At 42.9% G+C, this 27,407-nt stretch overlaps 1 protein-coding gene across 4 annotated transcripts in view; it reads right to left on the bottom strand.

Moving 5' to 3' along the window:
- sobpa (sine oculis binding protein homolog (Drosophila) a) overlaps window positions 1-27,407 on the bottom strand; it is a 321,657-nt gene that overhangs the window by 66,496 nt on the left and 227,754 nt on the right. For 3 of the 4 annotated variants that reach the window (XM_078542519.1, XM_078542518.1, XM_078542517.1), the window contains exons 6-7: window positions 6,066-6,140; window positions 5,687-5,707 (exon numbers count right to left, since the gene is read on the bottom strand). In XM_078542519.1, the coding sequence (XP_078398645.1) occupies window positions 5,687-5,707; window positions 6,066-6,140 (96 nt within the window). The remainder of the gene's footprint in view (window positions 1-5,686; window positions 5,708-6,065; window positions 6,141-27,407) is intronic. The other variant, XM_078542520.1, reaches the window with a different exon arrangement.

Below are 27,407 nucleotides of genomic sequence, written 5' to 3'. Positions count from 1 at the left end.
CAAGTCATGGAATACCCTCCAGTTGCCTGATCTTTGTTACAGCTGTACCTCAATCAAGAAGCTTGACACTATCCAAGACAAAGCAGTTTGCTTAATCGGTCCTCACGCACTGTTTGAAACATCCACTCTCTCCACCACTGGTGTACTGTGACTGCAGTGTGTATCATCTACAGCATACAATGCAGTCAGTTACCAAGGCTTCTTCAACAGCACCTCCCTAATCCGCAATCTCCACTATCTAGAAGATCATTGGTAGCAGATGTATGAGAATACCATCACCTCTACATCCCCCTCCAAGTCGCGCACCATCCTGACTTGGGCATATTCCACCATCCTTCATCACTGTTGCGCCAAAATCCTGGAACTCCCTGCCTAACGACAGTCATGCAACAATATGGGAGTATCTTCACCACACAGACTGCAGAGGTTCAAGAAGACTCATCACCATATTCTCATGTACAACTAAGTGGGCAATAAATGTTCCGCCCACACTACAAAAAATATATGGAAGCACTGGAAAAAGTGCAAGAAAGATTGAGAACGATGCCAGAGATATGAGGATACAATTATCAGTAGGGACTGAGCAGGCTGGAGCTCATTTCACTGGAACAGAGAAGACTAAGAGGAGACCTGATTGAAGCAGATAACACTGACACATTTAAGGGTAGGGTTGGCACCTACAGGAGGCAGAAGGAACCAGAAGACATGGAAACAGGGTGGAAAGAGGTCATTAGAGTTGGGGTGAGGGTTGCAGGGGAAGCTAGCATGAGCACAAAGAACTGAATAGGAGAGCTGAATGGTCTACTCCTGTGCTGTAGATTCTATGTAATTCTATGTAACCATATTAATTAATGCTATCCGCATTGAGTGTATTAAAGCTGTAACATCCAACAACCATTATCTAATTGCTAATTTCAGTTTGACTTCAGGCATTTAGAATACATATAAAGACCAGAAGTTTAATGCACCTGCAGTGATGGGGAAGTAACACATTCACGCAGTAAGTTACTGCTGAAATTCTTGTAGTAATTTGTAATTATACACTTCAATAGGTGGACTTAAGAGAGTTGTATAAAATTAATGTACACAGCTGTTACATTACAGAAAATAGACATACTGAGAAGTGGCAGATTGGGAACCCAAAGGGTTAATAATCACGTGGATGCAGAATAGCACATGCTGAAAGTTTTTTACTTTTTCCCCAGTGCTTAGTATTTAGGATTCTCATCTACCAGTCGCAGGACCAAAAGGCTGTTGTCAGTTACTTGTGCCACCCATAGTGCTCATTACAGTTACTTTCAGTTGTCACTCACAATGCAGCTGCAACCGTCACTGGAAATGTTGTAGCTTCCGCAAATTCAAATTACAAGAAGCTGAAGCTCTCTGTAGCCGAAGAACATATTAAAAGGAGGGAACAGGAAAAAGACATGCAGCTCTTCAATTATCCTCTGGCTATTTCCACACTGATAATGGAAGCTGCTCATGTAAACTTGTCATGTTGAAATTATACCATCCCACCAGTGACCTAATAGATGAAGAAACAGGAGTCAACAGGGTGATGCTGGTGGGATAAAAGGACAGCAATGACAGGTGAGGCATTGGGAAGAGGTCCATGAGTAAGTGAGGTGGCCATAGTAAAGGCATTGTGAGAATAAACTAAGTGGATGATGAAAGAGGAGGTTATGCTGGGGTGGGGTTGAATGTGAGGCTGAATGAACTGTGGCCTGCAAAAATTAGGCAATTTAAAATGATTAAAGGAAAAACATACTAAAATGACTTACCTAATTCTTACCTCAAAGAAAAAGAACAATGTGGTGACATAGTTAGGAGAAAGACTTCAGGAATTTGCTCCACACAGCCAACCAGTGACCTGAGCCAGTAAGTGCATTTTGACAGCTGATACAGCAAAAATGAATAGGAAGTATTGACATCCCAATTGATGATGGGAAAAGTTGGCACAAATTTGTCAACAGGATAGAAAATGGTATCCTATTTACAGTTTCAAATAATACTAGTCAATTTCCCATGGTACACAGTAGGTCAAAGAATATGGTCACTCTCTTACCAGCTTCTGAAGTCTTCATGTTCCTCTCCTCTTTCTGTCTATCTTTCTCTCTTTCTTGTTTCCTCTTAACTCTTCTTTTTGCTTCTCTCGTTCTCTTTGTCTTTTTCTCTTTTCCTTTCAGAGAGTAGGTGGTGGGTGGGATAATGCAGTGTGATGGGAAAGAAGCCATCAATGGCTGCAGGCTACGTTGGGGTGAGTGTTGCAGGAAAAACCTGGCCATCAACAGTTTCCTTCCCATCCCCAATCAGTTATTCTTCCCCTCCACCTCTAGCTCCTATTGCAGCTCCTACCCCTTTACCTTCCACTAATTACTTCCCTTCCTACCACTATTCCCTTATATTACAACAGTGACTCGACTTCAGTAGTATTTAACAGACTGTAAAGCACTTTGAGACATTCTGAGATTATGAAAGGTGCTATATAAATGCAAGTCCTTCTTTCTTTCTTTTATCTCTTCTCCCTTGAACTATCTGCTCAACCCTCTGTCTTCTCTTCTTTTCCATGAGAAACTGGCTTCACCCTTAACTCTCCAACCTTACACCCTACTCTCAATTATTCCTTCCCAGATAGAATGATGAGAGGTCAGATATGCTCCGCAACCTGTTTGTTTCCTCTCCTTCCCCATTTACCATCTTTTGTTGTAATCTTTCCAAGAAGGGGACTTTGTTCAACTTTCAAAATTTGATGCCTTCTGTTTTAAAATAAAATTGGAATGATGAAAGACACTGCCAGCCTTTCTCTCTATTTTTCTTTCCCTTGGTCTTATTGGTATTACAAATGGAATTTGTTTTACGGACATAAGTGATTATTGTTGACCTATTATTTTTAAAACTGTCAGCAATCAGGAGGGACAATCAGTTGGCTTCAAAGTTCAATTAACTTTTCTTTTTTAAGATTGAACTTTTACTTTCCCTCTAACCTTTGATGCAAAGGGAAATATTGCATCAGTGCAACTGACTGAATGTTACTGATGCATCCAAATACAGATCAATATGTTACAGCTCTAGGCAAAAATATCAAGCCCAATCCTTAGCTTTTTGAAAAGTTAAGCCTTTAATGAAGGCAGAGAAAGCACAAAAAGCAATTCAATGGATAACCTTAATCATGTTAGTCTGAGATATGTATTCTTTTTTTCATTTTGCGTCAACCTTTGTTTTGGAAATTAGAAATTTCAGTTACTAAAAATAGTGGGCAGGTAGAAAGAAAATAAAAATATACTTGGAGTGATTTTTGGGGAGGTTGCATGGTCAGTGCCAAATTTACATAAGAAAAACCCATTATAAATGTAGACATAAGAATTTGAAATGAGAAAAATTAGACACAAAACGTGTGACAAAAACATGACAGGATGTGCAAAAAGATGTAAGTTTTTAATATGGATGGGGTATAGATAGAGAGGGGTAAATATAGAGCGAGGCAGCTAGAGGGAGAGAGAAATGGAGATAAATATATAGATGTATAGATCGATACAGAAACTGATAGATAGGTATATGCTGTGCTTTTCTTACAGCTATTGTTTCCTTACAATAATATGTTTTTAGGTTCAACTAAAAGACCCTTCGAGGCACATTGTAAAAGGTACCATAGTACCAGTTATGTATGGAAAGATGCCACACAAGCTATGGTTACCTCAAACACCTTTCAGAGATATCAGTTTTGTAAAAGGCTACAAATTAAAACATTGCAGGATATAAATATTATTAAGCCAGTCTGTATCCATCACATCTAGAGAACAGATTTAAGAAAAAAAAGGAAAAAAATCTTTCTTCACAGAGGAAATTGGTTGTATCATGTTGACTGGCTTCATTTCAGAATACTGTTTACTTTTCTGTACTGCCTGGGTGGATACCATTCACAGATCTATGTACCTGGGGTGTGATGTATTAATGACCTCCACAAATAATTACCGACGATATGGTTGCAGTAGCTTTAGGTTAGGGAGGTTAATGGAACGGAACAGGGCAAGGACAGGCAAGAGAACTCCAACCATAAGCAGTCATTTCAGCCCTTAAAATCACGATGTATATTGTTGAACATTGCAATGTTTCATTCAAAAGTGCAGCAGTGACATCAAAACCTTCTCTGTGCAGTTCCCAGCATTGATAGTGCACAGCCTGCTAGGTTTTGGTAAGACAGTTTTTGATTTGTGTTGGTTAATTAAGGAATTAATCAGTTGTCAGGTAGAGGACTAACAGACATTAATCCTTGCTAGTCATAATCTCTCTATGGGCAATATGCTGACACCCGATTCTGTTCCAGTAGTTTGCCAGAGAGGTGTTCTATAGCCATGGAAAACATCCCCTCAACCTATATATTGCATACAATGTTATTACAGAGTTCAGTTGTTTATTGTTTTCAGTAAAGTAACATTTCTGGAGGCACAGTGCCATGTCTCTCAAATCGCTTACTGAGCCATGATGTTTCTTCCACACAAATCTCTTCCAGGTTCAGTGCTAACTCTGCAGTCAACATGACATTTGGAAAGAATGGAAATTTGTACTTCTATTAAGTTTTGATCAACGTATAGGTCACTTGCAGATTGTCGTTCATAATAATGGCATCTAAGCACGAGCCTTTGGATAAGTTATGTATTATGGTTTCATTTTTCCTGTGTGAATTATCAACAGCCACAATCAGTGGTGTCTCTACAAGCATCACTTCCATATCACCATATACCACTTCAACATCGCTATGTACTGTGTACTATAAGCTGTTATGGAATCACAAACCAGCCAGATGGCCATTTCCAACTCCAAAGGACACTGAAGAAGCACCAAGACACCTGAAGCACAAAAGCTCAGCCAGAATGTATTAGGTTCCCATAGCAGTTCACCATATATTGAGGGATAATTTGTACAAAATTTGACAGTAACATTAATGGTGTTAGCAGACATGGCTCACAGTTTGATAGTGCACAAGAAATATTTGAAAAACTGCCATCAACTTGGAGGCAAATGCCTTCAAGTTCTGTGATAATATGACTTTAGTCAGTAACTCAGGCTCTACCAATTTAAAACACTGGTCTCTCTTGCAACAGCCCGCACCCAACAATCCCCAAATACAAACCGAAATTACCTTCCAAAGTTTGGCTATGCAACAATCTCAATCAACGAGATTTTCAAAGAAATTCACCTTTCCCAACAAATATGTATATACATATGTATTTAAAGAAAACTGTTAAACAAGGCATAGATTTTTTTTTAGAAAAATCTGTCGGGAATCGCAGAGGAACCGAGTGATAGGAATTACTGACTCCAGGCAACATAAACAGTAAAAGCAGAACTCGAGCAGTTTGCTGATGCCATTCGAGCTCAAGATTAAATTACACCTTCATTATTCATGCTCCCTCACCTATAATAATATTATGTAACACTTATGTTTGTATATTGTATTATATATATATATATGATATATATATATTTATGAAAAGCATGTTAATGACAATTGAAGTGAAGCTGAAATTACACTGACTGAAAAGGGGAGAGGCTATTGTGATGTCAGTGCTGCAGATGATTGACAGGTGGGTACAATCAGGGAATTAATGTGCAGTTTTAAAGCAGAATTAAAAGGAAATTAAAAGATTAATTATATGCTATTATAATAATAAAAAAGTATTCTTACTGTTGTGTCTTTTATTCTATCCTAAAAAAAGAAAAGAAAAAAGGTTTTAATGACAAATGCAATGAACCCTTTACAGTTTTCAAAATAGCATTGAAACTACAAATTTCTGGATTGTATTTAAATAAATAAAAACTTATTGTTGAGTTAGAATTTGTGCAGAAATCAATGTGCTATGTTGTAATGCTCTATACAAAGACCTGTCTGCGCTGTGCAACTGTCCTCAGTCAGCACAAGTTAGTGCTCACATAAGGGTGAGTTCACTCCACACTGCTCTGTAGAACAGTTTAAATGCTTGTTTCAAGATATATTTTGTAAAACAGAGCACATTTTTTTTAAGAAGGTAAATGTAGTGTCTTGTGTGGTGCTGAGCCATACAAACCAGAACGCTCCCAAGTTCAACCTCTGTTCCGTGCTGAGTCAGTCGAGCGATGGTGGGGGATCCTCGATTCTTGGGCTAAGGAGGGGAAATAACAATCAGGGTTTCTGTTCCTGATCATCATCCATAGAAAGAAAACGCAGGTTAGGGGCATCAGATGAGGAAGGCCTGGACTGGGCTGTGATGCTGCCTCTCCCCTCTAATCTCTATCATTCCAATAGAATAGCTAATTGACACATGCATGCAGGGTTCTCAAATGACGAGGCCACTTGCTCAAGTGTTGCTACTGCAGTAAATAAGAACATTAAAAAGTGACAAAATATCGGGAAGGGTAAAATTTGTTTTAAAAATATCAGCAGTAGTATGGGACTAGTGAATGGCTGATGTGGAGGCTTCTTGGCTATATCTATGTGCAGTTTGCACTTTGATGGGCTTTCTTATTGAGAGGCTCTTTCTAATTCAGAGGCTGTTTCTAATTGTGGCCTTAAACAATGAACAACATTTGTTTGTAAATCACTCATTTCTAAAAAAAGTTTAGTAGTTAAACAATATGAAAGAAAAGAAAGAATGCAGAAATTTGAACTAGGGTTATCAGCCGACAGTACGATAATTATAAGCTAATAATATTACAAATGTTACCTTTAAATTCTGACCTGGAGCAGAAACAGCAAACTAGTTAGCATCTATAAAATTGGATTCCCCTCACTCCACAAAAAAAGTATTTGCAAAAGTAAATCATTTATTTGACAATACTTGTTCCCACTCAATCATGTTATATCCTTATTGAAGCTGTGGGGAGATTCAGTACTGTCAACACACTAATGATTTCCCTCTGATTTGACTGTATTCCTAGATAATTAGATATATCTATAAAACTGGTTGTGGATTCTGAAGGTGTATCACTTTGCAACTTCAGTGAAGATTTTTGTTCAATATGTCCAATATAGTTCAACATGGCCGGTGGTTTCAGTTAATCACATTGGGCACCAAACCTGACTTTGGATGATCACAGAACACAACTGTTATGGTAACAGACTGAAATTCATTGTCTTGAGATGGTTGAGATGAATTTTAAAAATGTTAATTAATTATTTTGAGATAGAATGGTTCTCTTAAAACGAGAGAAAATGCGGAGTGTCTATTTGAACATTTCTATTGAGAAAAGTGTAATATCAGTAAATGAACAGTGAAACTTGAATGATCATAGCAATTGTTAGCATTGCCCCACCTGGAACCAATTTATTACTCCATATGTCAAACACTTGAGGGGAAAAAATTTGTAACATGAACCAATCTGCAAGGGAAAAAGTGTGGGTAATGTCAAGTGACCTACGCAGAGGTACAAAAGACCCCAAAAGGGAAAGAGAAGCAAATTTGATGAAGCAAAAATTAATAACACTGAAATTTCCCTGAGGAGATGGTGGTGTAGTGGTAATGTCACTAGACTAGTAATCCAGAGACTAATGACCATGGCTGGTGGAATTCAGATTCAATTAATTAGTACCACCTGAAACTTCTCTGCACTTTGTTATAGCAATTTCCTGTTTAAAATAAACTGTAATAGCAGAGAGATGGGCACGTTTTAGAACTGGTCCTGGGGGAAGCTGTAATGTGGACAGATCTTCTCATGGGGAATTTTATGGCAATCTCTGATCCAATGGTTTTTTTGCCCTGTTTAACATTTGCACCAAATTCTGTTTGGGGTGGGGATTAGTGGACAAATCCTCCAACTGTTTGCATTTAACCATTTCCCTCCTTCTCCTCCCCCAGATATGTCTTGGTAGCATATCTGGAAGAGTTCCTTGTGAATCCCATCAGAAATATCTCCATTAGACTCAGAAAAACATTCCCTAGCTGAAAGCTGATACAAGTTCTATTCAGGACCAAGAGGAAGTAAGACAAAAGGTGGCCAGTGTTGAAGGAAGCAATAACTGTTAAAACCACTGTCATGAGCTCCCCGAGGATTTGGAGGAAGTATCTGCATCTTTATTCTTTGGTGTTTCCCAAGCCTTTGGCTTCCACTAATAGTGCAAGTGTGACTGGCAGCAAAAGAGAGTGGGGGTTCTATAGCGCCCATACAAGTAAATCTGACCCTTCCCAGTTATGGCTCTGTCATTTGCAACCAGAATCAGCAACAAAATCTACAGGAATTTGACACTATCACACTGTACTATTGAAGTGTGGTTCCGAGACCTTCAAGCCCAATGTAATGGTGTTGATGTGCTGGTATCCCGCAGCATAACTTGCTTGTAGCATACATGCCCTCAATGATGCTCCTCTCTTTCTCACTTCCTTTTCCCTGCTGCTTTCTCTCCCCTTAACTTTATCTTTGCTCTTAACTCTGTCCTCTTCTGATTTTGCCCTTTTTTTCTACTCTTTTACTTTCCTTTCTGTTGGGGGGTGGTGGGTTTTAGACTGTGATGTGACAGGGAAAGGAGCCACTGCCTCAATGTAGGTTACATTTAGAGTGGGGGTGGTGAGCAAAATGTGGTGGTTAAAGCTCTCCTCTCTCACTCGGTCATCCCCTCAATACAGACTGAGCAGGGCTGATGCCTCAAGGAATACTAGTACAGAGTACATCCACTGTACAATCCAAATTCAGCTCAGAGTTACGATTCTGAGCAAAATTATCAAATCCAATCCCAGGTTTTTAGGAGAGACTGAGGCCTTCAAGTAAAATGTTTAGTGAAGATGTGAAGAGACACAAAAAGCAATTATATGGATGATTTTAACAATGTTACTGTGAAATATTTAATTTCATTTTTTTAAAAAACTTTATTCAGTTTGGACAACAAATTCCAATTACTGAGAAAAGAGCAAATTAATTTTTCTTAAAGAAAGGTTTGTGGGAATACCATGGACAAATTGCACAGTCGTAGAGTAATGCATTTTCACTACAGAACAGCAAATACTGTGTCGTATGAATACTTAAAATGTGTTTTCAATAAAATCTGACATACCAAAATTAAAATTTCCATTTAGAAGCAGAGTGTGGACTATTACTTACAAAACAGCAACACAGAGTAATGAGTATTTTGTTCATAAAATATTACAGAATCACAGAATTGAAATGGTGCAGAAAGAGGCCATTTGGCCCATCGTGTCTGCACCGGCTCTCCAAATGAGCATTACGGCTCAGTGCCATTCTCCTGCCTTTTCCCCCGTAACCCTGCACATTGTTTCTATTCAAATAATCATGTAATGTTTCTATTTAAATAATCATCCAATGGCCTCTTGAATGGCTCGATTGAACCTGCCTCCACCACACTTCCAGGCAGTGCATTCCAGACCCAAACCACTCGTTGTGTGAAAAAGTTTTTTCTCACATCACATTGGCTTCTTTTGCAAATCACTTTAAATCTGTGCCCTCTCATTCTTGATCCTTTTACGAGCGGGAACAGCTTCTCCCTCTCTACTCTGTCTAGCCCCCTCATGATTTTGAACACCTCCATCAAATCTCCTCTTAGCCTTCTCCTCACCAAGGAGAACAGTCCCAACCTCTCCAAACTATCTCCATAACTCACATTTCTCATCCCTGGAACCATTTTTGTAAACCTCTTCTGCACTTTCCAAAGCATTCACATCCTTCCTAAAGTGTGGCTCCCAGAACTGTACACAATACCCCAGCTGAGGTCTGACTAGTGTCCTATACAAGTTCAGCATAACCTCTTTTCTCTTGTACCGTATGCCCCTATTAATAAAGCCTAGGATACTGAATGCTTTATTAACTTCTCTCTCCACCTGTCCTGCCACTTTTAATGACTTGTGCACATATACACAGAGGTCCCTCTGCTCATGTACACCCCTTTAGAGTTGTACACCTTATTTTATATTGTCTCTCCAGCCAGAAGTTTTCCTTCCAAGTAAGGCCTGCCCAGCGTAAGACTCAGCTGCGCAATGAGCGAGAAGGGAGGGCGGGGGCAGGTGCTCAATGTCCACCGGGTCCAATGGTGACCTGGCAGCCGATTCAAACGAGGCCGCGGCAGCCACTGGAAGGCTGCCAGTGAAGAACGTTGACCTCGTGATGGCCAACGTTGTGGGTGGACATGGCAGGCGGGAGGGTAGGCCGGCAGGGCACTCGGCCCCGCGTTTCTCTGACGAGTGCCTCGTTGCCCTCTGGACAAGATAGCAGCACAGAGAGAAACTCTTGTCCCCAGGGACAGGAGGAGGAGGCCCCCCACCTCGCTAAAAAGGCCTGGGAGGAGGTGGCATCCACGTGGCCAGCAGCCACGATGTGGTGAGACGCACATGGGTGCAGTGCCGGAAGCGCTTTAATGATCTCCTGCGATCGGGAAGGGCGAGTACCGTGTTGGCTTGGGTCACTTAGCACAGCAGTTAAGAGCTGCCCATCCCCCCCTTGGACCTCACAGGTCTTACACTGTGAGTGGCAAATGTCAATGAGGCAGCACCTGGGCAAGGGGGTGGGCCCTGGCTGCTTGGGCTGAGTGCCTTGCGGCTCCAGGGTCACAAATCGGCTGAGTCCTGGAAGGTATTCCTCAGGTGGGGTTGGTTAGGCTGCAATGGCGCTGCAGGTACAGGGTGGACTCATCAGTCCTCTATCCTTTCAGGAGTAAACATCCCATAACAATGCAGAGAGGTTGCGGACAGGCAGGGCAAAGCCCCACCTACTTATCCTCACTCGATATGAGGAGGCCCTGGAGCTGGAGAGGCGCCATGCGCCTAGGTCAATCAGCCACGGTGAGATTGGGGTGCCACAGGAAGGTAAGAGTGCAGTGCACTGAGGTCAGAATGTCTGTCATTGCAACCATTCCACTGTTGTCTCTATATTGATGTGAGCCTCAAACCTGGAATCCCCATTGATAATGGAAAGACGAGGGCACCCTGATGCATATCTCTGTCTCATCCAGGTGCCAGGAATGCACAGTAACAGTGTAATGACTTCAACTAATGACATGCCCTTGTTCTTCCTTTCAGGCTCACCAGCAACCGATCAGGATGAGCAGCCTGAAGGCCCACCACTGACCCCTGAGGACAGCACTCAACAGAACACACCTACATCACAGCCTCTCTACCAAGCAGGCACCAGCACAGATACCAGCACCTCGGAGGGCATTAGATCAGCAGCCAGTATCTCGATGCACATTGATGAGGGCACTTCACGCTTGCTTGAGGTGCAGGCAGAGGCAGAGAGTGTCCAGGGTGCCGGCAGTCGGAGGAGTGCTGGGGACCAGGAACATGCTCAGTTGGTCACTGATGATGGGCCTCTGGAGTCGTTCCTGAGGCAGTAGATGCTGGAAGTCCAGCAGGTGTACAGGAGGATCTGGCGGAGATACATGAGGGAATGTGTGCCATGTTCTCCGTTGTGGCGAAGTCCTTACGGAGCATGAGCAGTGCAATAACCCTAATGGCCAAGGCCAAGGCCTCCTCCATGAAGAGAGTGGCGACTCTCATGGAGAGGCTCATCCAGGAGCTGAATCAGGGATTCCTGGGGATGCGCTCGGATCTGCAAGCCCCCACACTGGCAATGACCTCAGGTGGTCACTGTCAGTGTGGGAGATGGATTGGGCACTCAGTATCCCAGTTAGCTGCCTGCCCATCAATGGTGAGCAGGGAGGTCCAGAGCAACCTCACGCTGGCGCACATTTTGCCAGTTGTCTCTGCGGGTTACTCTCAGGGCACTTCGCATGACAGCAGCAACTCCTTCGCCCCTCTGCCTGTGACCATGGCATCCAATAAGGCTGCGGCAACTGGGGTGATGCCAGCCGTGGCACTGGCCGCTCCCTCCCAGGCGAGGCCAGCACAGGCTCCATGGGCCAGAGGACGCCTGCCAAGGTCATCAAGGCCAACAAGACAGCAGAGTGAGCAGGCTGTCTCCAATGCCGGTGCCAGCGAGGGGGAGCACTGAGACATAGCACCTGCAAGCGCAAACTTAAAGCACTTTAATCACAAGATGGCCTGATCACGGGTGATATTTATTTCCCCCACTTTTAAGTTAATTGTTCATTGGTGTGATGGATAACACCTCTCAATTTCATTTGTATAATGTATGCCAGGCACCATATCATTAAATGTGTTTTTGTACAACAAGCCTCTGGGTGCTTCATTTGTTCTGTAAGTGCAGGGGAACCCATGATGTTATGATTGACTTGTTTCTCATTTAACTTTATTGAAATGGCACGTAGTGCATGCTGTTGACCAAGCAAATGTTCCTGTCAGGGATCGATATGGAGCCTGCAGCCCTGGCATGTGGTGGTGCTGGTACATCTTTGATAGGCTAGCTGAAGGATGCATTGGATCAAAGCCTCCCATGTATCCCTGCCTCCCTGGAGATTGCCCAGGTCAGCATCTATCCCCTCAGCGTTCTCCTCGCCGTGCTCGTCCTTGGACTCACAACCGGACTCATTGTCTGTTGCCTGAGCAGCTGCGTCAAGATCTTCTTCCTCCACTGTGTTCCCTCTTTCCAGCGCCAGATTGTGGAGAGCGCAGCACACAACCACTATCAGTGACACACGATCTGGGGGGTATGGGAGTGCACCCCCTGAACAGTCCAGGCAACGGAAGCACATCTTGAGAAGGCCAGTGGCTCTCTCTACCACCGTCCTTGTGGACCCATGGCTCCTGTTGTACCACTGCTTGGCCTCTGTTCTTAGGTGGCGGAGAGGCGTCATGAGCCACTTTTTGAGGGGATAGCCCTTGTCACCCAGCAGCCATCCAGCCAGCTGAGCCAGAGCACTGAAGAGCCTTGGCACCTGGGAGAGTCTGAGTATATAAGCGTCATGGGAGCTGCCTGGGTACCTTGCACAGACTTTCAGAATCTGCATCCTGTGATCACACACTATCTGCACGTTCATGGAGTGGAAGCCCTTCCTGTTGACAAAGGGACCGGGCTCACCCACTGGTGCCTTGATGGCCATATGTGTGCAGTTGATTGCACCCTGGACACAGGGGGATCCAGCAATTACTGCAAAGCCTCTGGCTCACTCAGCTTGGCTGGCCTCGTCCGTACGGTAGTGAATGAAAGTCAATGCACGCCTGAACAGAGCATCTGTCACCAGCTTGACACAACACAACTGTGGACAGGTGGTTGGGAGACTCCACAAAGATCCCCCACTAACCCCTAGAAAGAGCCAGAGGCATAGAAGTTCAGGGCCACCGTGACCTTCAGTGCCACTGGCATGGGGTGTCCACCCACACAGTCAGAGCTGATCTCAGGCCCGATCCTCTGACAGATGGAGGTCACTGTCTCCCTTGAGAGGCGGAGCCTCCTTCAGCATTGCACCTCAGACATATTGAGGTAGCTGCATCGCTGTCTGTAAACTCTGGCAGCTGGATAGTGGCATCTTCAGCGGCCCTTTCTGCCTTGGACTTCCTGTTGGCCCTGCATCTCTCCTCCCACAGGTCACTCCCCTGGATGCTGAATAGGGTCACCTGGCTTCGTCCCACTTCTGGCCCTCTCTTCCTCCTCAGAGGAGGTGCCTCCAGTGGAGAGCACAATCCCCATTCCATTCCCAGGGTAAGAAGGCTGACTGATACCTGGGAGGCCCCAAGTGGTATGAATCCTCTGGGGGCCTGGAAAACAATACTGGGTTCTGAACCTGGCCTCTTATTTCTGTCAAAGCAGCTCTGAAGCGAAATGAAGAGATTCTGTTCACCCAAGCAAGCAGCAGCAAGTTATAAGCTAAAGTACAAACTACTCGCATTAGCGAGGCCACTTACACCTCTTATCCCGCCCTTGGATGAGGTTTTTGAAAATGTGGCCTACCCACCTGCCTGTATAGCCCATGTGACGGCCTGAAAATCGCACGGGCTATGTAAAGTTGGAGACAATTGATGTCTCAAGGGCCTTAACTGGCCACTTAATTAATGGCGGGTGCGCCTCCGTCTTCATCGCACACCCGCCTAGTGAAATATCGTGAGGATGTGCGATGATGTCGGCACGCTTGTCTGACGTCAACGCGCTTTATTTCTCGATCGGACGTGCCGGGCGCGCACCTGCACGCCAACCTAAAAATTCTGCCCTCCCTGTTCTTCCTACCAAAATGAACCACCTCACACTGTTCTGCATTGAACTTCATCTTCCACCTGTCTGTCCACTCCACCAACTTGTCTGTTCTTTTGAAGTTCTACACTGTCCTCCTCACAGTTTACAATGTTTTCAAGTTTTGTATCATCTGCAAACTTTGAAACTGTCCCCTGCACACCAGGATTTAGACCATTACTATGAAGCAAGGGTCCCAATACTGACCACCTGGGGAACTCCACTATAAACCTTCCTCCTGCCCAAAAGGTACATTATTCGCTATTTCCTATTACTCAGCCAATTTTGTGTCCACATTGCTACTGTCCCTTTTATTCCATGAGCTATAACTTTTCTCAAGTCTGTTGTGAGGCACTGTATCGAATGCCTTTTGGATATCCATGTACATCAGCAGCATTATCCTCATCAGCCCTTTCTGTTGCATCTTCAAAAAACTCCAGCAAGTTAGTTGAACATGATTTTCCCTTAAGAAATCCATGCTGGCTCTTTCCAATCAGCCCACATTTTTCCATGTGACTATTAATTCTATCCCTAATAATTATTTCTAGAAACTTCCCCACCACCGAAGTTAAACTGACTGGTCTGGAATTGCTGGATTTATCCTCATAACCTTCCTTGAACATGGGCGTAATGTTTGCAATTCTCCAGTCCTCTGGTACCTCCCCTGAGTCTAGGAAAGACTGAAAAATTATGGCCAGTGGCCCTGCAATTTCCACTCTCATTTCCATGGATGCATCTCATCCGGCCTCAGTGCCTTGTCAACTTTAAGTACCAACAGTTTATCCAATACCTCCTCCTTATCAATTTTGAACCCTTCTAGTGACAGAGTTTCCTCCTCTGTCACCGTGACCTGGGTAGCATCTGCTTCCTTGATAAAGACAGATGCAAAGTATTCAACACCTCAGCCATGCCCCCGGCCACTATGTGTAAATCCCCTTTTTGGTCCCTAATCAGACCTACTCCTTTTTTACCGCCCTCTTAATACTTGTGTGCCGATAAAAGACTTTGGGATTCTCCTTTATGTTGGCTGCCAGTCATTTCTCATAATCCCTCTTCACGTCTCTTATTTGCTTCTTCACCTCTGCCCTGAAACTTCTGTATTCCTCTTGGTTCTCAATTGTATTTTCCACCTGACACCTGTCATAAGCACATTTTTCTTCTCTATCTTAATTTCTATCTCCTTTTTCATTCAGGAAGCTCTGGATTTGTTTGCCCTACTTTTCCCTTTTGAGAGAATGTACCTTGACTGTGCCCGAACCATTTCTTCTTTGAAGGTAGCCCATTGTTCAGCTACAGTTTTTCCCGCCAACCTTTGGTTCCAGTCTATCTGGCCCAGCTCCATCAAAGTCAGTTATCCCCCAGCTAATTATTCTTACTCTGGATTACCCTTTGTCCTTAACTACCTATCATGAAGCTATTAATGTATATAATATTTTGGAAAATATTTTTCTTTTAAAATAGAGGTTTAGTCTGCGGGTGTGTCTTAATTGGATTAAAGCCAACTAGTCTGGGTGCTTTGATGGGTACTAGTTTTGATATGAAAGAGAGATAGCGTGCATTTGCATTTTTTGAATAGAGCATTCAAGAAGTGGGATGAAAACTTGACGCCCATCATACCACGCAATATGTTTATATTACTAATAAAAGTGGTACTATGAAAAGGTTTTTATTGTTAAAAGGTGAAGTTCAAGGAGGCTGGTGAGACAATGAGAATTTGAATTCAATCAGTGGCGGTAGGTATAACTTCAGCAGTTTTTGGATGTGCAGAGCAGAGGCAATGTGAGATCAATGTGAGGCTGTAAGCCTTCAACTGGTTCCACAGTAGAAAGAACCTAATTTTGAATTCATAAGGTGAAAATGCTTTGCCTGGTGTTTGGTTGAGCCTATGGGTTGCTGTTGCATTACTGGAGATTAGTTTGGGAATTTGTTGAAAGTTATGATAGTAGTCATTTGTAGCCATGTGTATATATTTTAATTTGTATAAATTAATAAAATGTTTCAATTAGTTTAATGTAAAGCCTCGAGAACTGGTGGTCTGATTCCTGACTTTAGAGTCGCATCTCAAACACAACACTTTAAATTATAGGTTATGACAGTTGTTTAAAGTTTCCCTCTGGGAATTTTAAATAACTCCGCTTTACCAACTGCATCGGTCATAACACTACTGTCATCCTGAACCCTATGATACGATGATCACTGTCTCCTAAATGCTCTCCCACTGACACTTGATCTAATTGGCACGCCTCAGTTCCAAGAACCAGGTCCAGCAGTGCCTCCTCTCTTGTTGGACAGGGCACATTCTCCTGAACACACTCTAGGAACTCTTGCCCTCTCTGCCCTTTATACTACCATGATCCCAGTCTATATTCGTGTAAAGTCCCCCATTATAACTAGTCTATAACGTTTGCACCTCTCTGTAATTTCCCTGCAGATTTGTTCCTCTACATCTTTCCCACTAGTTGGCGGCCTATAGACCACATATTAACAATTTTAATATGAAAGGCAAAAATAAAACAGGGTTTAAGTTCTCCAGGGTTTGAGAAGGGGAAAAAAATAGGTTTTTAATTCAATCATTGCTATTACCACAGATAGGGTAGGTGATTGCAAAGCTTCCAGTGACTCAATAAAGACACTACCAGTCACTTCAATTCAGATCTCACTGGAAGGTTCATGGGGACTGGACTTCATAGTTATCATTTACAAATCCAAATTCTCAGGGCTACAGTAAGTTTGAGCTGTGGGATTTGGTTTCTGCCTTGTGCTCAACAAGGATTTACAATGAAGCTGTGATTAGCATGTCATCACAGAAGTAATTCCTCTCTGTTGGGTCAAATGTCAGTTTTAGGCTATAAAGGATGGAATATTAATCTGAACCAAATGTCGATATTTCACTTCAAAGGGAATATCTATAATGGCTTGGTTAAATGCAGGCTAATTGGTTATCACTTAGTAAACTACCAGTGCAAATAAGGATGCATAATGTAATATCTATGATATTGCACATAAATTCAAGTGTTAAGGAACTGATTCATTTAATGAGAATTTTTTTCGAATGAAGAATACAAAGATCTTTCTTTTAATTTTAATTATTTAATGAAACAAAGGAACAGAAATAAGCCATTTCACCAATCAAGCCTGTTCAGTTATTCAATGAGATCACGGCTAATCTTGTGACCTAATTCCATATACCCATCTTTGCCCTCTATCCCTTAACACTTTTGTTTAACAACATTCTATCAATTTCAGATTTAAAATGAACAATTAACCTTGCATCAATTGTCTTTCATGGACGAGAGGTCCAAACTTTTATCACTCCACATGTGTTTTCTAATTCTTTCTTAAAAGGTCTGGCTCGAATTTTCAGATTATGTCCACTAGTCCTAAACTCCCCAACCTGCAGAAATAGTTTTTAAAAAAAATATATTTGTTCATGGGATGTCGTTGTCCCTGGCTAGGCCAGCATTTCTTGCCCCTCCCTAGTTGCCCTTGTTCAGAGGGCATTTAAGAGTTAACCACATTGCTGTAGGTCTGGAATCACATGTAGGCCAGACCAGGTAAGGATGACAGATTTCCTTCCCTAAAGGATGTTATTGAAACAGATGGGTTTTTACAACAATGGTTTCATGGTCATCATTAGACTTTTAATTCATGATTTTTATTGAATTCAAATTTCACCATCTGCCAAGGCAGGATTCAAACCTCGGTCCCCAGGGCATTACCCTGGAATAACAGTCCAGTGACAATACCACTATGCCACCGTTTCCCCCTATGTCACATTTGGCATGAACCGTAAGGTTCCCTTCCCTGAAGGTCATTAGTAAACCAATTGAGATTCCACAACAATCCATAGTAATTTACTGAATTCAATTTCACAATCTCCCTAAGGTATGATTTGCACTCAAAACCTCTGGGTTGCAGTATCCATTAACTTCCTGGCATACACAGCACAAAAATAAAAGATCTCACCACTGTGCCAAAAGGATAGTTTTGTCCCCACTTTAAGAACTTTGCTTCATGAAGGGGGAATCATGCCTGACAAGTTTATTAGAGTTCTTTGAGGAGTTAACAAGCAGCATAAATAAAGGGGAACCAGATGATGTAATATATTTGGATTTCCAAAAGGCGTTTGATAAGGTACTGCACATAAGGCTACTTAATAAGATAAGAGCCTATGGTGTTGGGGGTACTATATTAACATAGACAGAGGATTGGTTAACTAATAGAGTTGGGATAGGCGGGCATTTTCAGGATGGCAACATGTAACTAGTGGAGTGCCACAGGGATCAGTGCTGGGGCCGCAATTATTTACAATATATGTTAATGACTTGGATGAGGGAAGTGAATGTACTATCGCCAAGTTTGCAGATGACACAAAAATAGGTGGGAGGGCAAGTGGTGAGGATGACACAAGGAGTCTGCAGAGGGATGTAGGCAGGTTAAGTGAGTGGGCAAAAACTTGGCAGATGGAATATAAGGTGGGAAAGTGTGAGGTTATGTACTTTGGCAGGAAAAATAGAGGAGCTGAATATTATTTAAATGGAGCAAGTCTGAAGAAAGCTGCAGCTTTCCACATGCATGAATTACACAAAGCTAACATACAAGCTCAGCCGTTTATAGGGAAGGCAAATGGAATGTTGGCTTTTATTTCAAAGGGAATGGAGTATAAAGATAGAGAAGTCTTGCTAAAACTATACAAGGCACTAGTTAGACCACACCTTGAATACTGTGAACAATTTTGGTCCCCTTACCTAAGGGAAGATATACTAGCATTAGAGGCAGTCCAGAGAAGGTTCACTAGGTTGATTCCGGATATGGAAGGATTTTCTTATGAGAGGAGGTTGAGTAGGTTGGGCCTGTACTCATTGGAATTTAGAAGAATGAGAGGCGACCTTATTGAAACATATAAGGTTCTTAGAAGCTTGACAGGGTAGATGTTGAGAGGTTGTTTCCCCTTGTGGGAGAGTCTAGGACCAGAGGGCATAATATCAGAGTAAGGGGACTCCCGCCCATTTAAGACAGAGACGAGGAGGAATTTCTTCTCTCAGAGAGTGGTGAATCTGTGGAATTCTTTACCGGAGAGGGATGTGGAGGCTGGGTTGTTAAGTATATTCAACTGAAATAGACAGATTTTTAATCAGTAAGGGAATCAAAGGTTATGGGGAAAAGGCAGGAAAGTGGAGTTGAGGGTTATCAGATCAGCCATGATCTCATTGAATGGCGGAGCAGACTTGTTGGGCCGAATGGCCTACTTCTGCTCCTATGTCTTATGGTTTTATAGCTTTGGAGCTGTAATTTCAGAGTATTGCAACAAGAGGGATAGCAGGTCATTTCCATGGCTCAGGGACATGGTCATTATTCAGCAGATTTAGCTAGAATCTAACTGGAAGGGTGGCACCACTGCTTGTCTACTGATTAGAAAGGTATAGATGGAAAACTGAGCTGTCTTCTCAACTGTAGGAAGACAGGTGACCATGAAAGACAGCAGCCCCACAATGAGGGAGGCCAGTAGAGAGGAATGTTGTGCTTTAAATCTATATAGTCATCTTTTTTGCTTTGTTCTCATTTCTGACAAAGCAGCACGGTAGTAGCTGTGATAGTCAAGAGGTGGAAGATGAGGTACCAATTAACATGCTGTAGGCAAGTCCCTGTTTCAGTTGTGAGTTGTACTTACGTTATTGCTGATTCCAACTGTGGAAGCTAAGAGTTGCTACCTTTAATCTCCATGTCTACTGGTTCAGGAGGGCGGTTGAGGCTAGAGGGGTAATCTGGCAGGGTTTTCACTATCCACTGATCACTGTCGGCAATCTCTGTTAACCTCCTACTGTTGACGAGTGAGTGAGTGCTTTGCACAGAAGACAAACCTTATGAGTGGCGAATTCAAATTGGTATGATAAACCTCCACTATACCACATCTTTTAGGGAAGGGTGCCATGTTGATTCATGAAGGTTGAGCACACTCTTTCCCAACCTTAGCATTCAAGATGTCCTTAGCTGTCCTAGTCCTGGATATCATTTCTGAATGAGCCTTCTTCAATAATTCACAATACTATTAGATGCAAAACCACTGCTGGCAGTTGACACCAAGGGAGTAACTTCAAATCTCTCAGATGACTCTAAAGTACTTTATATATTGTATCTCATCCAACTCACAGTGCGGCCCCGTTTAAAAATAAATTGTTTGCTACGGGTTGTTTTTTTTGCTGCTAACAGTCCTGTGGCATTTAGTCTCCACTTTCGTCCATCCTTCTCTCTTCCCAGCCCACAACCAGCAAAATTTCAGACAGTTTGACACAATTAGTCCACTCCTAGTAAACAGCAGTGTTATATTCAATCCATTACTTACTTATTACCATACTTTTTTTTTAAGTTTCTTCTGGTGGTTTCCACTCAAACCTCTTTTTGAAAAAATGTTAATTGTACATAACAGTTGTGATATCACCTACTTTTTAAACTACCAAGTGATTTTTGAAATGTTGGTTAATATAAATGACTTGCTCAGATTAAAAGCTTTGAAGTGATAAACTACACCATATATTATCAAAGCAAATTTTGAAGGAACGTTGGACAGGACACAGGCTAACCTCCCAATTCTTCTTCAAATAGTAACTTCAAAGTTCACCTGAATAGATGGGCAGGGTCTCAGTTTGATGTCACAACCTTCAGCAATGCAGCATTCCTTGGGTGTAGAGGTATTATGTTCAAGTCGAGAGTGAGACTTGAATTTGCAACATTTTCACTCAGAACTGAGAGTGCTACCAACTGAGCCAAGCTGACACTTCTCACTTTGCTTAGGCAGGAACATTGCAATTCTTTTATTACATGGCCTAGTTATTGGTTGAATAATGTAATGATAGAAAAACGTAAAGCATTTTTGTCCAGACAAATAAAAAAATGTTACATTTAATCGAAGGATTCTTAAAGGCAAAGTTATCTGGAATTTCTACAGGCATTCTCTATTGGGGAATACGTAGAACGTCCGGTAAAATGGCTAGAAAAGAAAACTGTTAATTGAGGTTATAGCAGGGATTGGGAGAACCGCAAGGAAATTAAGGGTCAGAGTATTCAGATGCGGCGTTTTTTTAAAAAAAGGAATGAACTAGTTTTGATGTTGGCCCGGCCCTGATAAATTGAGAAATAATTGAGAGTCTTTTTTCTGTCTTGGCAATCAGAAAACGTGCAGTGTATTGGAAAGTTGCGGATCCTGTTTTCTGGCTGTGAACCGCATGAAATTAGAAGATAGAAATCGGGGCAGAGGGGCTTTTAGAAACAGGGAGGTGCACATGCAAATATGTTTTAAAAGGAAAAACAACAAGGAGCTTTCACAGAGACTAAAAGGTCAGAAGTGCTGGAGGAACTGTTAAAAGTCATCTTTTTTAAGTTAAGTAAGACGATCCACTGATGTTCTTTGTTTTTTTTATTGCACAAAGATAAGTTGTACAGTTTGACTTCTGTTCTGTATGCTCGTCTTACTGTGAAATAAAGCAGCTTATCGATTCATATCTAGCTGCGTCCAACAAAGTGTTTGCTCAGTCCAACTTCAGAGAAACTGATCAAGTACATGTGCAAATAACAGAAATATCCAGTTCAGGTCACAAGGGGGTACTACTGTTACATACCGGGGTCACATTATCACACAAGTAGATAACAGAGTGAGTCAACTTCCACAATACCTCACAAAATTTTCAAATTTTGAAACAGCACATCCTAACAAATAATGGATTGTTGGCTAAAGGGAAAACTGACACTCTCAGTACCAAATAAAATCATACACCTTATTCCTGCTTGTTTGTTTTAAGCTCTGTTCAGATAATGAAACAACCGTCTTTGCTAGGCAAAGGCTGACTAGCAAGCCAGCATATCTATTAATACCTACAATTTATCACCTACTTCACTATTACATTTCTTTCACATTCAAGACAGTTCTTTCCCAGTTCAAAATGAATTGCGCCTCAGAGCTGGTCTAGGACTGTCAAAGTAAACCAGGCTTAACTGAACAGTAAAGGAACGTTAAGTGAAGCAATACACTTGAGATCTATTCATAAGAATTTAGGCAATGGTATAGACTGGGAGACGTATTCTGATCTATGCAGAGGTGCAAAGGTGAGCTCAGAAGTGATAACAGGCAATTCTCCAATATGTAGCAGGACAAAAGTGGATATAACTCTTCATCCAATCCCCAATTATTACACCCGTGGATATATTCAGAAGTGTAACTGCTGACATGGAGAGAGCCAGGGGACAGGTGTAATCACTTTTCTAACGTGTTCGCAGATACCAATCCAGTGTTTAATGATGGCCTTATTTGTAATCAATGCCAGTTACCCTTTGTTGGGTAGTTGATGGGATGGTATTTCACTGCCTCTTTTCTACATTACAACATTTCAGAATATATTTTATTGGTTATCAAGCGCTTTGCGAGTTCCTGAGGTTGTGAATAATGCTATATAAATGCAGGATATTTTATTCTCTTTATAGCTTGGCTGTGCTGTCACACTGATCAATGGGAAGCGGGGGAAGAACTGTTAGGTTTCTCAGTTTTGAGCCCTTCCAGTCACAGAGCCTCTCCTTACTCATATTGCACCCGCCCAACTAAAAGCAGTTTATCAAAGGGTTAATTCATCTGTTCCTTCCAAGGATGTTGCCTGGTTCAAGTGTTTCAGATTCCCAACATTTGCAGGTTTTTACTTTTTGTTTGCAAGTTATATTGCAAATGGTTAAGTTTACAGGGTTTTTGTTTTCTTCTGGCCACTCAAGACCTGAAGGCAGTGTAGAGAAGAGCAACAAGCCTGATTCCCCAGTTTCTGAGGATTCACTTTGCAGCAAAGATAGGAAAAGCTTCAGTTTTGCAGCCCTGCAAGAAGGCAACAGAAGAAGTATGGAAGGTGGCAAGCAGTCCATAAATGGATGACCTGAAACATTGCTTCAAGTTAAACCATCTGAGTTGGACGAGGAGACACAGGTTCAAAGTAGTCAAAGGAACGTTCAGGATTGAGGTCAGTGTAGCTTGAAATGGCAACCAGGCCCATGGTCTGAAGTGGGAGGAATTAAATGACTAGGAAGAGGGGATGAACAGAATTCCGAGTGACCCTAGGTCTCCCTTCTACTCTGCAGCTTCAGAAGACCACCACTTATCGCATTATAAATTCTGCCATCACTCACAGCAGCACAGTAAATTATAGTTGGTTCTGTGGTTTACAACCATTAGGAACTGGGTTGAGAGTGCTCAAACTCATTTCACTCAATACAACAATCCCATCAGTCATGGCTGGATTCAAACAGAGGTGAAAGGATAGTATCTACCCACTATACCACTCAGATCCACATTCATCACTTTTATCATTAGGAATCAGATTTTCCTTGAGTCGGATCTTCTGGCTGAATGATCAGTGCTCTAAAATCAATGCTTTTTTTCCCTCCCCTAAAAAGATTTCAACAGGCTGAGTTGATGTTGAATGGAATCCAATTATGTGCTTGCTTTGTGCTAAGATGTGACTAATATCATACATCCTGGTCTCCTCTCCTTGGCCTTTCTAACAGTTTCCTCAGAGCCACAGAAGAACAGCTGATACTGATTGCTCCAGCTTTTTGTAATTTATAGTTTCAATAAAGTGGCTGTCTGAAAATGACACCTCAGCCCAAGAGGCAACATCACCAGGGAGTAAATTACCACCTAATGCAGAGGGAAAGCTGAATAAGTGCATAAAGTGGAGTCAGGAGGAAGCAAGTACTACCATCTTGGAGCTTGGCCAACATTATAATATTCTAATTAAAACTAAAGTGGCATTACAAGAAACTCTGCCATTACAGGCAGAAGATTAAATTAGAATGGTTGGCTACAGCGGTCATCATTGTTCAAAATTAGCAGATAATCAGCTGGATAGGTTGAATGGCATTTCCTGGAATCCTCATTCATTTTGTCTATTGCCAGAGAAGAATTTACAAATATTCATGTGCATATAGCTATAGCCTGTTAGCAAATGAATATCCCATATAGACGGGGGAAGGGGGGGTGGGGAGTAAGCAGGATGGTGGTGTGTATTAAGCAGTTGAACAGTGGCAAGATTGTAGGCCAACAACCATGGTCTGAAAACACAATGTAAAAAAGGAACGTGCAAAGGAGGGACTGTTAAATGAACAGTTAAGAGAAACGATACAGCATAGGACAAGTAGGCTGTACTGCATCTGTTATAATTTCTTCGAAGTGCTATAAAACTAGGAGCCAATGTAGAATCTGAAGTGCAGGCAAGCTGATTAGTATACACAGCACACATAGTCAACCTCCCCAGAGCAAGTTAGCAGGCAGAGCCTGTTAGTGGCTGATCCCCTGCATCCATCCTGGCAGCTTCCTTCCAGCACAAACATCTTCACAATCAGAATGGTTACCTGTCAATCACAGCACCACATGGGTGTAAAATGCCAGCTGACCCCGTAAGCTAAGAAAGCACTTCACCAACTGGAGTCAGGAGCAAGGAAACAGCTTTTATATGAAGTACTTAAAAAAAAAGCTTGCTCAACCTGGAACCTGCCGTCATTAATAAATTTCAACCAGCTGATTGGAAAATGAGACAGACACCGGATAACATGCACTGTATGATTACCATAACAGATTTTTGATTTGTAAGGAAGTCAAGGATTGGGAGGGAGTTGGGGGTGGGGGTTGGGCGGAGAGCAGGGAGCAAGCAGGAAAGTGGAGTTAAAGCCCAGTCAGATCAGCCATGATCTTACTGAATGGCAGAGCAGTCTCGATGGGTCCAATGAGAGACATTTAGCGACATGGTGTGGTGAGTAGGGTGAGGAGCTCGACACCAGCAATGTTTTGCTTTGTGAATAAATCTAAGCTGAGTAAAGGTCGACTTCTGATCTCTTGACAACAATTTGGTGGTGGAGGAGTTTAACAGTCACTGTTATAAGATTCTACTGAGTACCTGGAAGGGAGGTGCTGGTGGTAGTGTGGTGGTATTATCACTGGGCTATTAATCCAGGTTTAAATTCCACCACAGCAGATGGTGAAATTTAAATTCAATAAAAATCTGGGATTAAAAGTCTAATGATGATCATGAAACCACTGTCAATTGTCGTTAAAAACCCATCTGGTTCACTAATGCCCCTTAGGAAAGGGAATCTGCCATCCTTACCTGGTCTGGCCTACATGTGACTCTGTTTCCATAGCAATGTGGTTGACTCAGCCCTGTCGACCCTGCAAAGTCCTCCTTGCTAACATCTGGCTAGTGCCAAAATTGGGAGAGCTGTCTCACAGACTAGTCAAGCAACCGGCTGACGTAATCATCCTCATGGAACCATACCTTACATGTAAAGTCCCAGACACCACCATCACCATCCCTGGGTATCCCACCAACAGGACAGACCCAGCAGAGGTGGTGGCACAGTGGTATACAGTCTGGAGGAAGTTGCCCTGGGAGTCCTCAAAACCGACTTCTGACCCCATGAAGTCTCACAGCCTCAGATCAAACATGGGCAAGAAAACCTCCTGCTGATTACCACGTACTGCCCTCCCTTAGCTGATGAATTAGTGCTCCTCCATGTTGAACAACAGGTGGAGGGAACACTGAGGGAGGCAAGGGCGCAGAGTGTACTCTGGATGGGGGGGACTTCAATGTCCATCACAAAGAGTGGCTCGATAGCACCACTACTGACCGAGCTGGGTGAGTCCTAAAGGACACAGCTGCTAGGCAGGGTCTGCGGCAGGTGGTGAGGGAACCGCAAGAGGGAAGAACATATTTGGCCTCACCAACCTGCCTGCTGCAGATGTATCTGTCCATGACAGTATCGGTGGGAGTGAGTGACCACGGCACAGGCATTGTGGAGACAAAGTTCCATCTTCACATTACGGATGCCCTCCATCGTGTTGTGTGGCACCACCGCCGTGCTATATGGGATAGATTTCAAACAGGTCTTGCAACTCAACACTGCGCAACCATGAGGCGCTGTGGGCCATCAGCAGCAGCAGAATTGTACTCAACCATTATCTGTAACCTCATGGCCCGGAATACCCCTCACACGGCCATTACCACCAAGCCAGGGGGTCAACCCTGGAATAATAATGATTGCAGGAGGGCATGCCAGGAGCAGCACCAGGTGTACCTAAAAATGAGGTGTCAACCTGGTGAAGCTACAACACAGGAACACTTGTGTGCCAAACAGCATAGGCAGCAAGTGATAGACAAAGCTAAGCGATCCCACAGCCAACGGATCAGATCTAAGCTCTGCAGTCCTGCCACATCCAGTCGGTAATGGTGGTGGACAATTAAATAACTCACTGGAGGAGGAGGCTCCACAAATATCCCCCTCCTCAATGATGGAGGAGCCCAGCACATCAGTGCAAAGGATAGGGCTGAAGCATTTGAAAAAATCTTCAGCCAGAAGTGCCGAGTGGCTGATCCATCTCGCCCTCTTCTGGGAAGTCCCCGGCATCACAGATGCCAGTCTTCAGCCAATTCGGTTCACTCCACATGATATCAAGAAACGGTTGAAGACACTGGATAGTGCAAAGGCTATGGGGCTTGACAATATTCAGGCAATAGTGTTGAAGGCTTGTGCTCCAGAACTTGCCGTGCCCCTAGCCAAGCTGTTCCAGTACAGCTACAACACTGGCATCTACCCGGCAATGTGGAAAATTGCCCAGGTATGTCCTGCACACAAAAAGCAGGACAAAGCTGACCAGGCCAATTATGGCCCCATCACAAAAACAAAAATACCTGGAAAAACTCAGCAGGTCTGACAGCATCTGCGGAGAGGAACACAGCCCCATCAGTCTACTCTCGATCATCAGTAAAGTGATTGAAGGAGTCATCAATGGTGCTATCAAGCGGCACTTGCTTAACAATAACCTGCTCACTGATGCCCAGTTTGGGTTCTTCAGGGTCATTCAGATCCTGACCTCATTACAACCTTGGTTCAAACATGGACAAAAGAGCTGAACTCCCGAGATGAAGTAAGAGTGACTGCCCTTGACATCAAGGCAGCATTTGACTGAGTGTGTCATCAAGGAGCCCTAGCAAAACTGGAGTCAATGGAATCAGTGAACATTCTCCGCTGGTTGGAGTCATACCTAGCATTAAGGAAGATGATTGTTGTTGTTGGAGGTCAACCATCTCAGGAGTTCCTTAGAGTAGTGTCCTAGGCCCAACCATCGTCAGCTACTTCATCCATGATCTTCCTTCCATCATAAGATCAGAAGTGGGGATGTTCGATGATGATTGCACAATGTTCAGCACCATTTGCAACTCCTCAGATACTGATGCAGTCCATGTCCAAATGGAGAAAGACCTGGACAATATCCATGCTTCGGCTGACAAGTGGCAAGTAACATTCATGCCACACAAGTG

This window comes from Cetorhinus maximus, chromosome 5 (assembly GCF_964194155.1).
Source record: "Cetorhinus maximus chromosome 5, sCetMax3.hap1.1, whole genome shotgun sequence".
In the NCBI taxonomy this organism is placed as follows: Eukaryota; Metazoa; Chordata; class Chondrichthyes; order Lamniformes; family Cetorhinidae; genus Cetorhinus; species Cetorhinus maximus.
The sequence above is the reverse complement of the archived record's forward strand: the minus strand, read 5'-3'. Positions and strand labels throughout refer to the sequence as shown.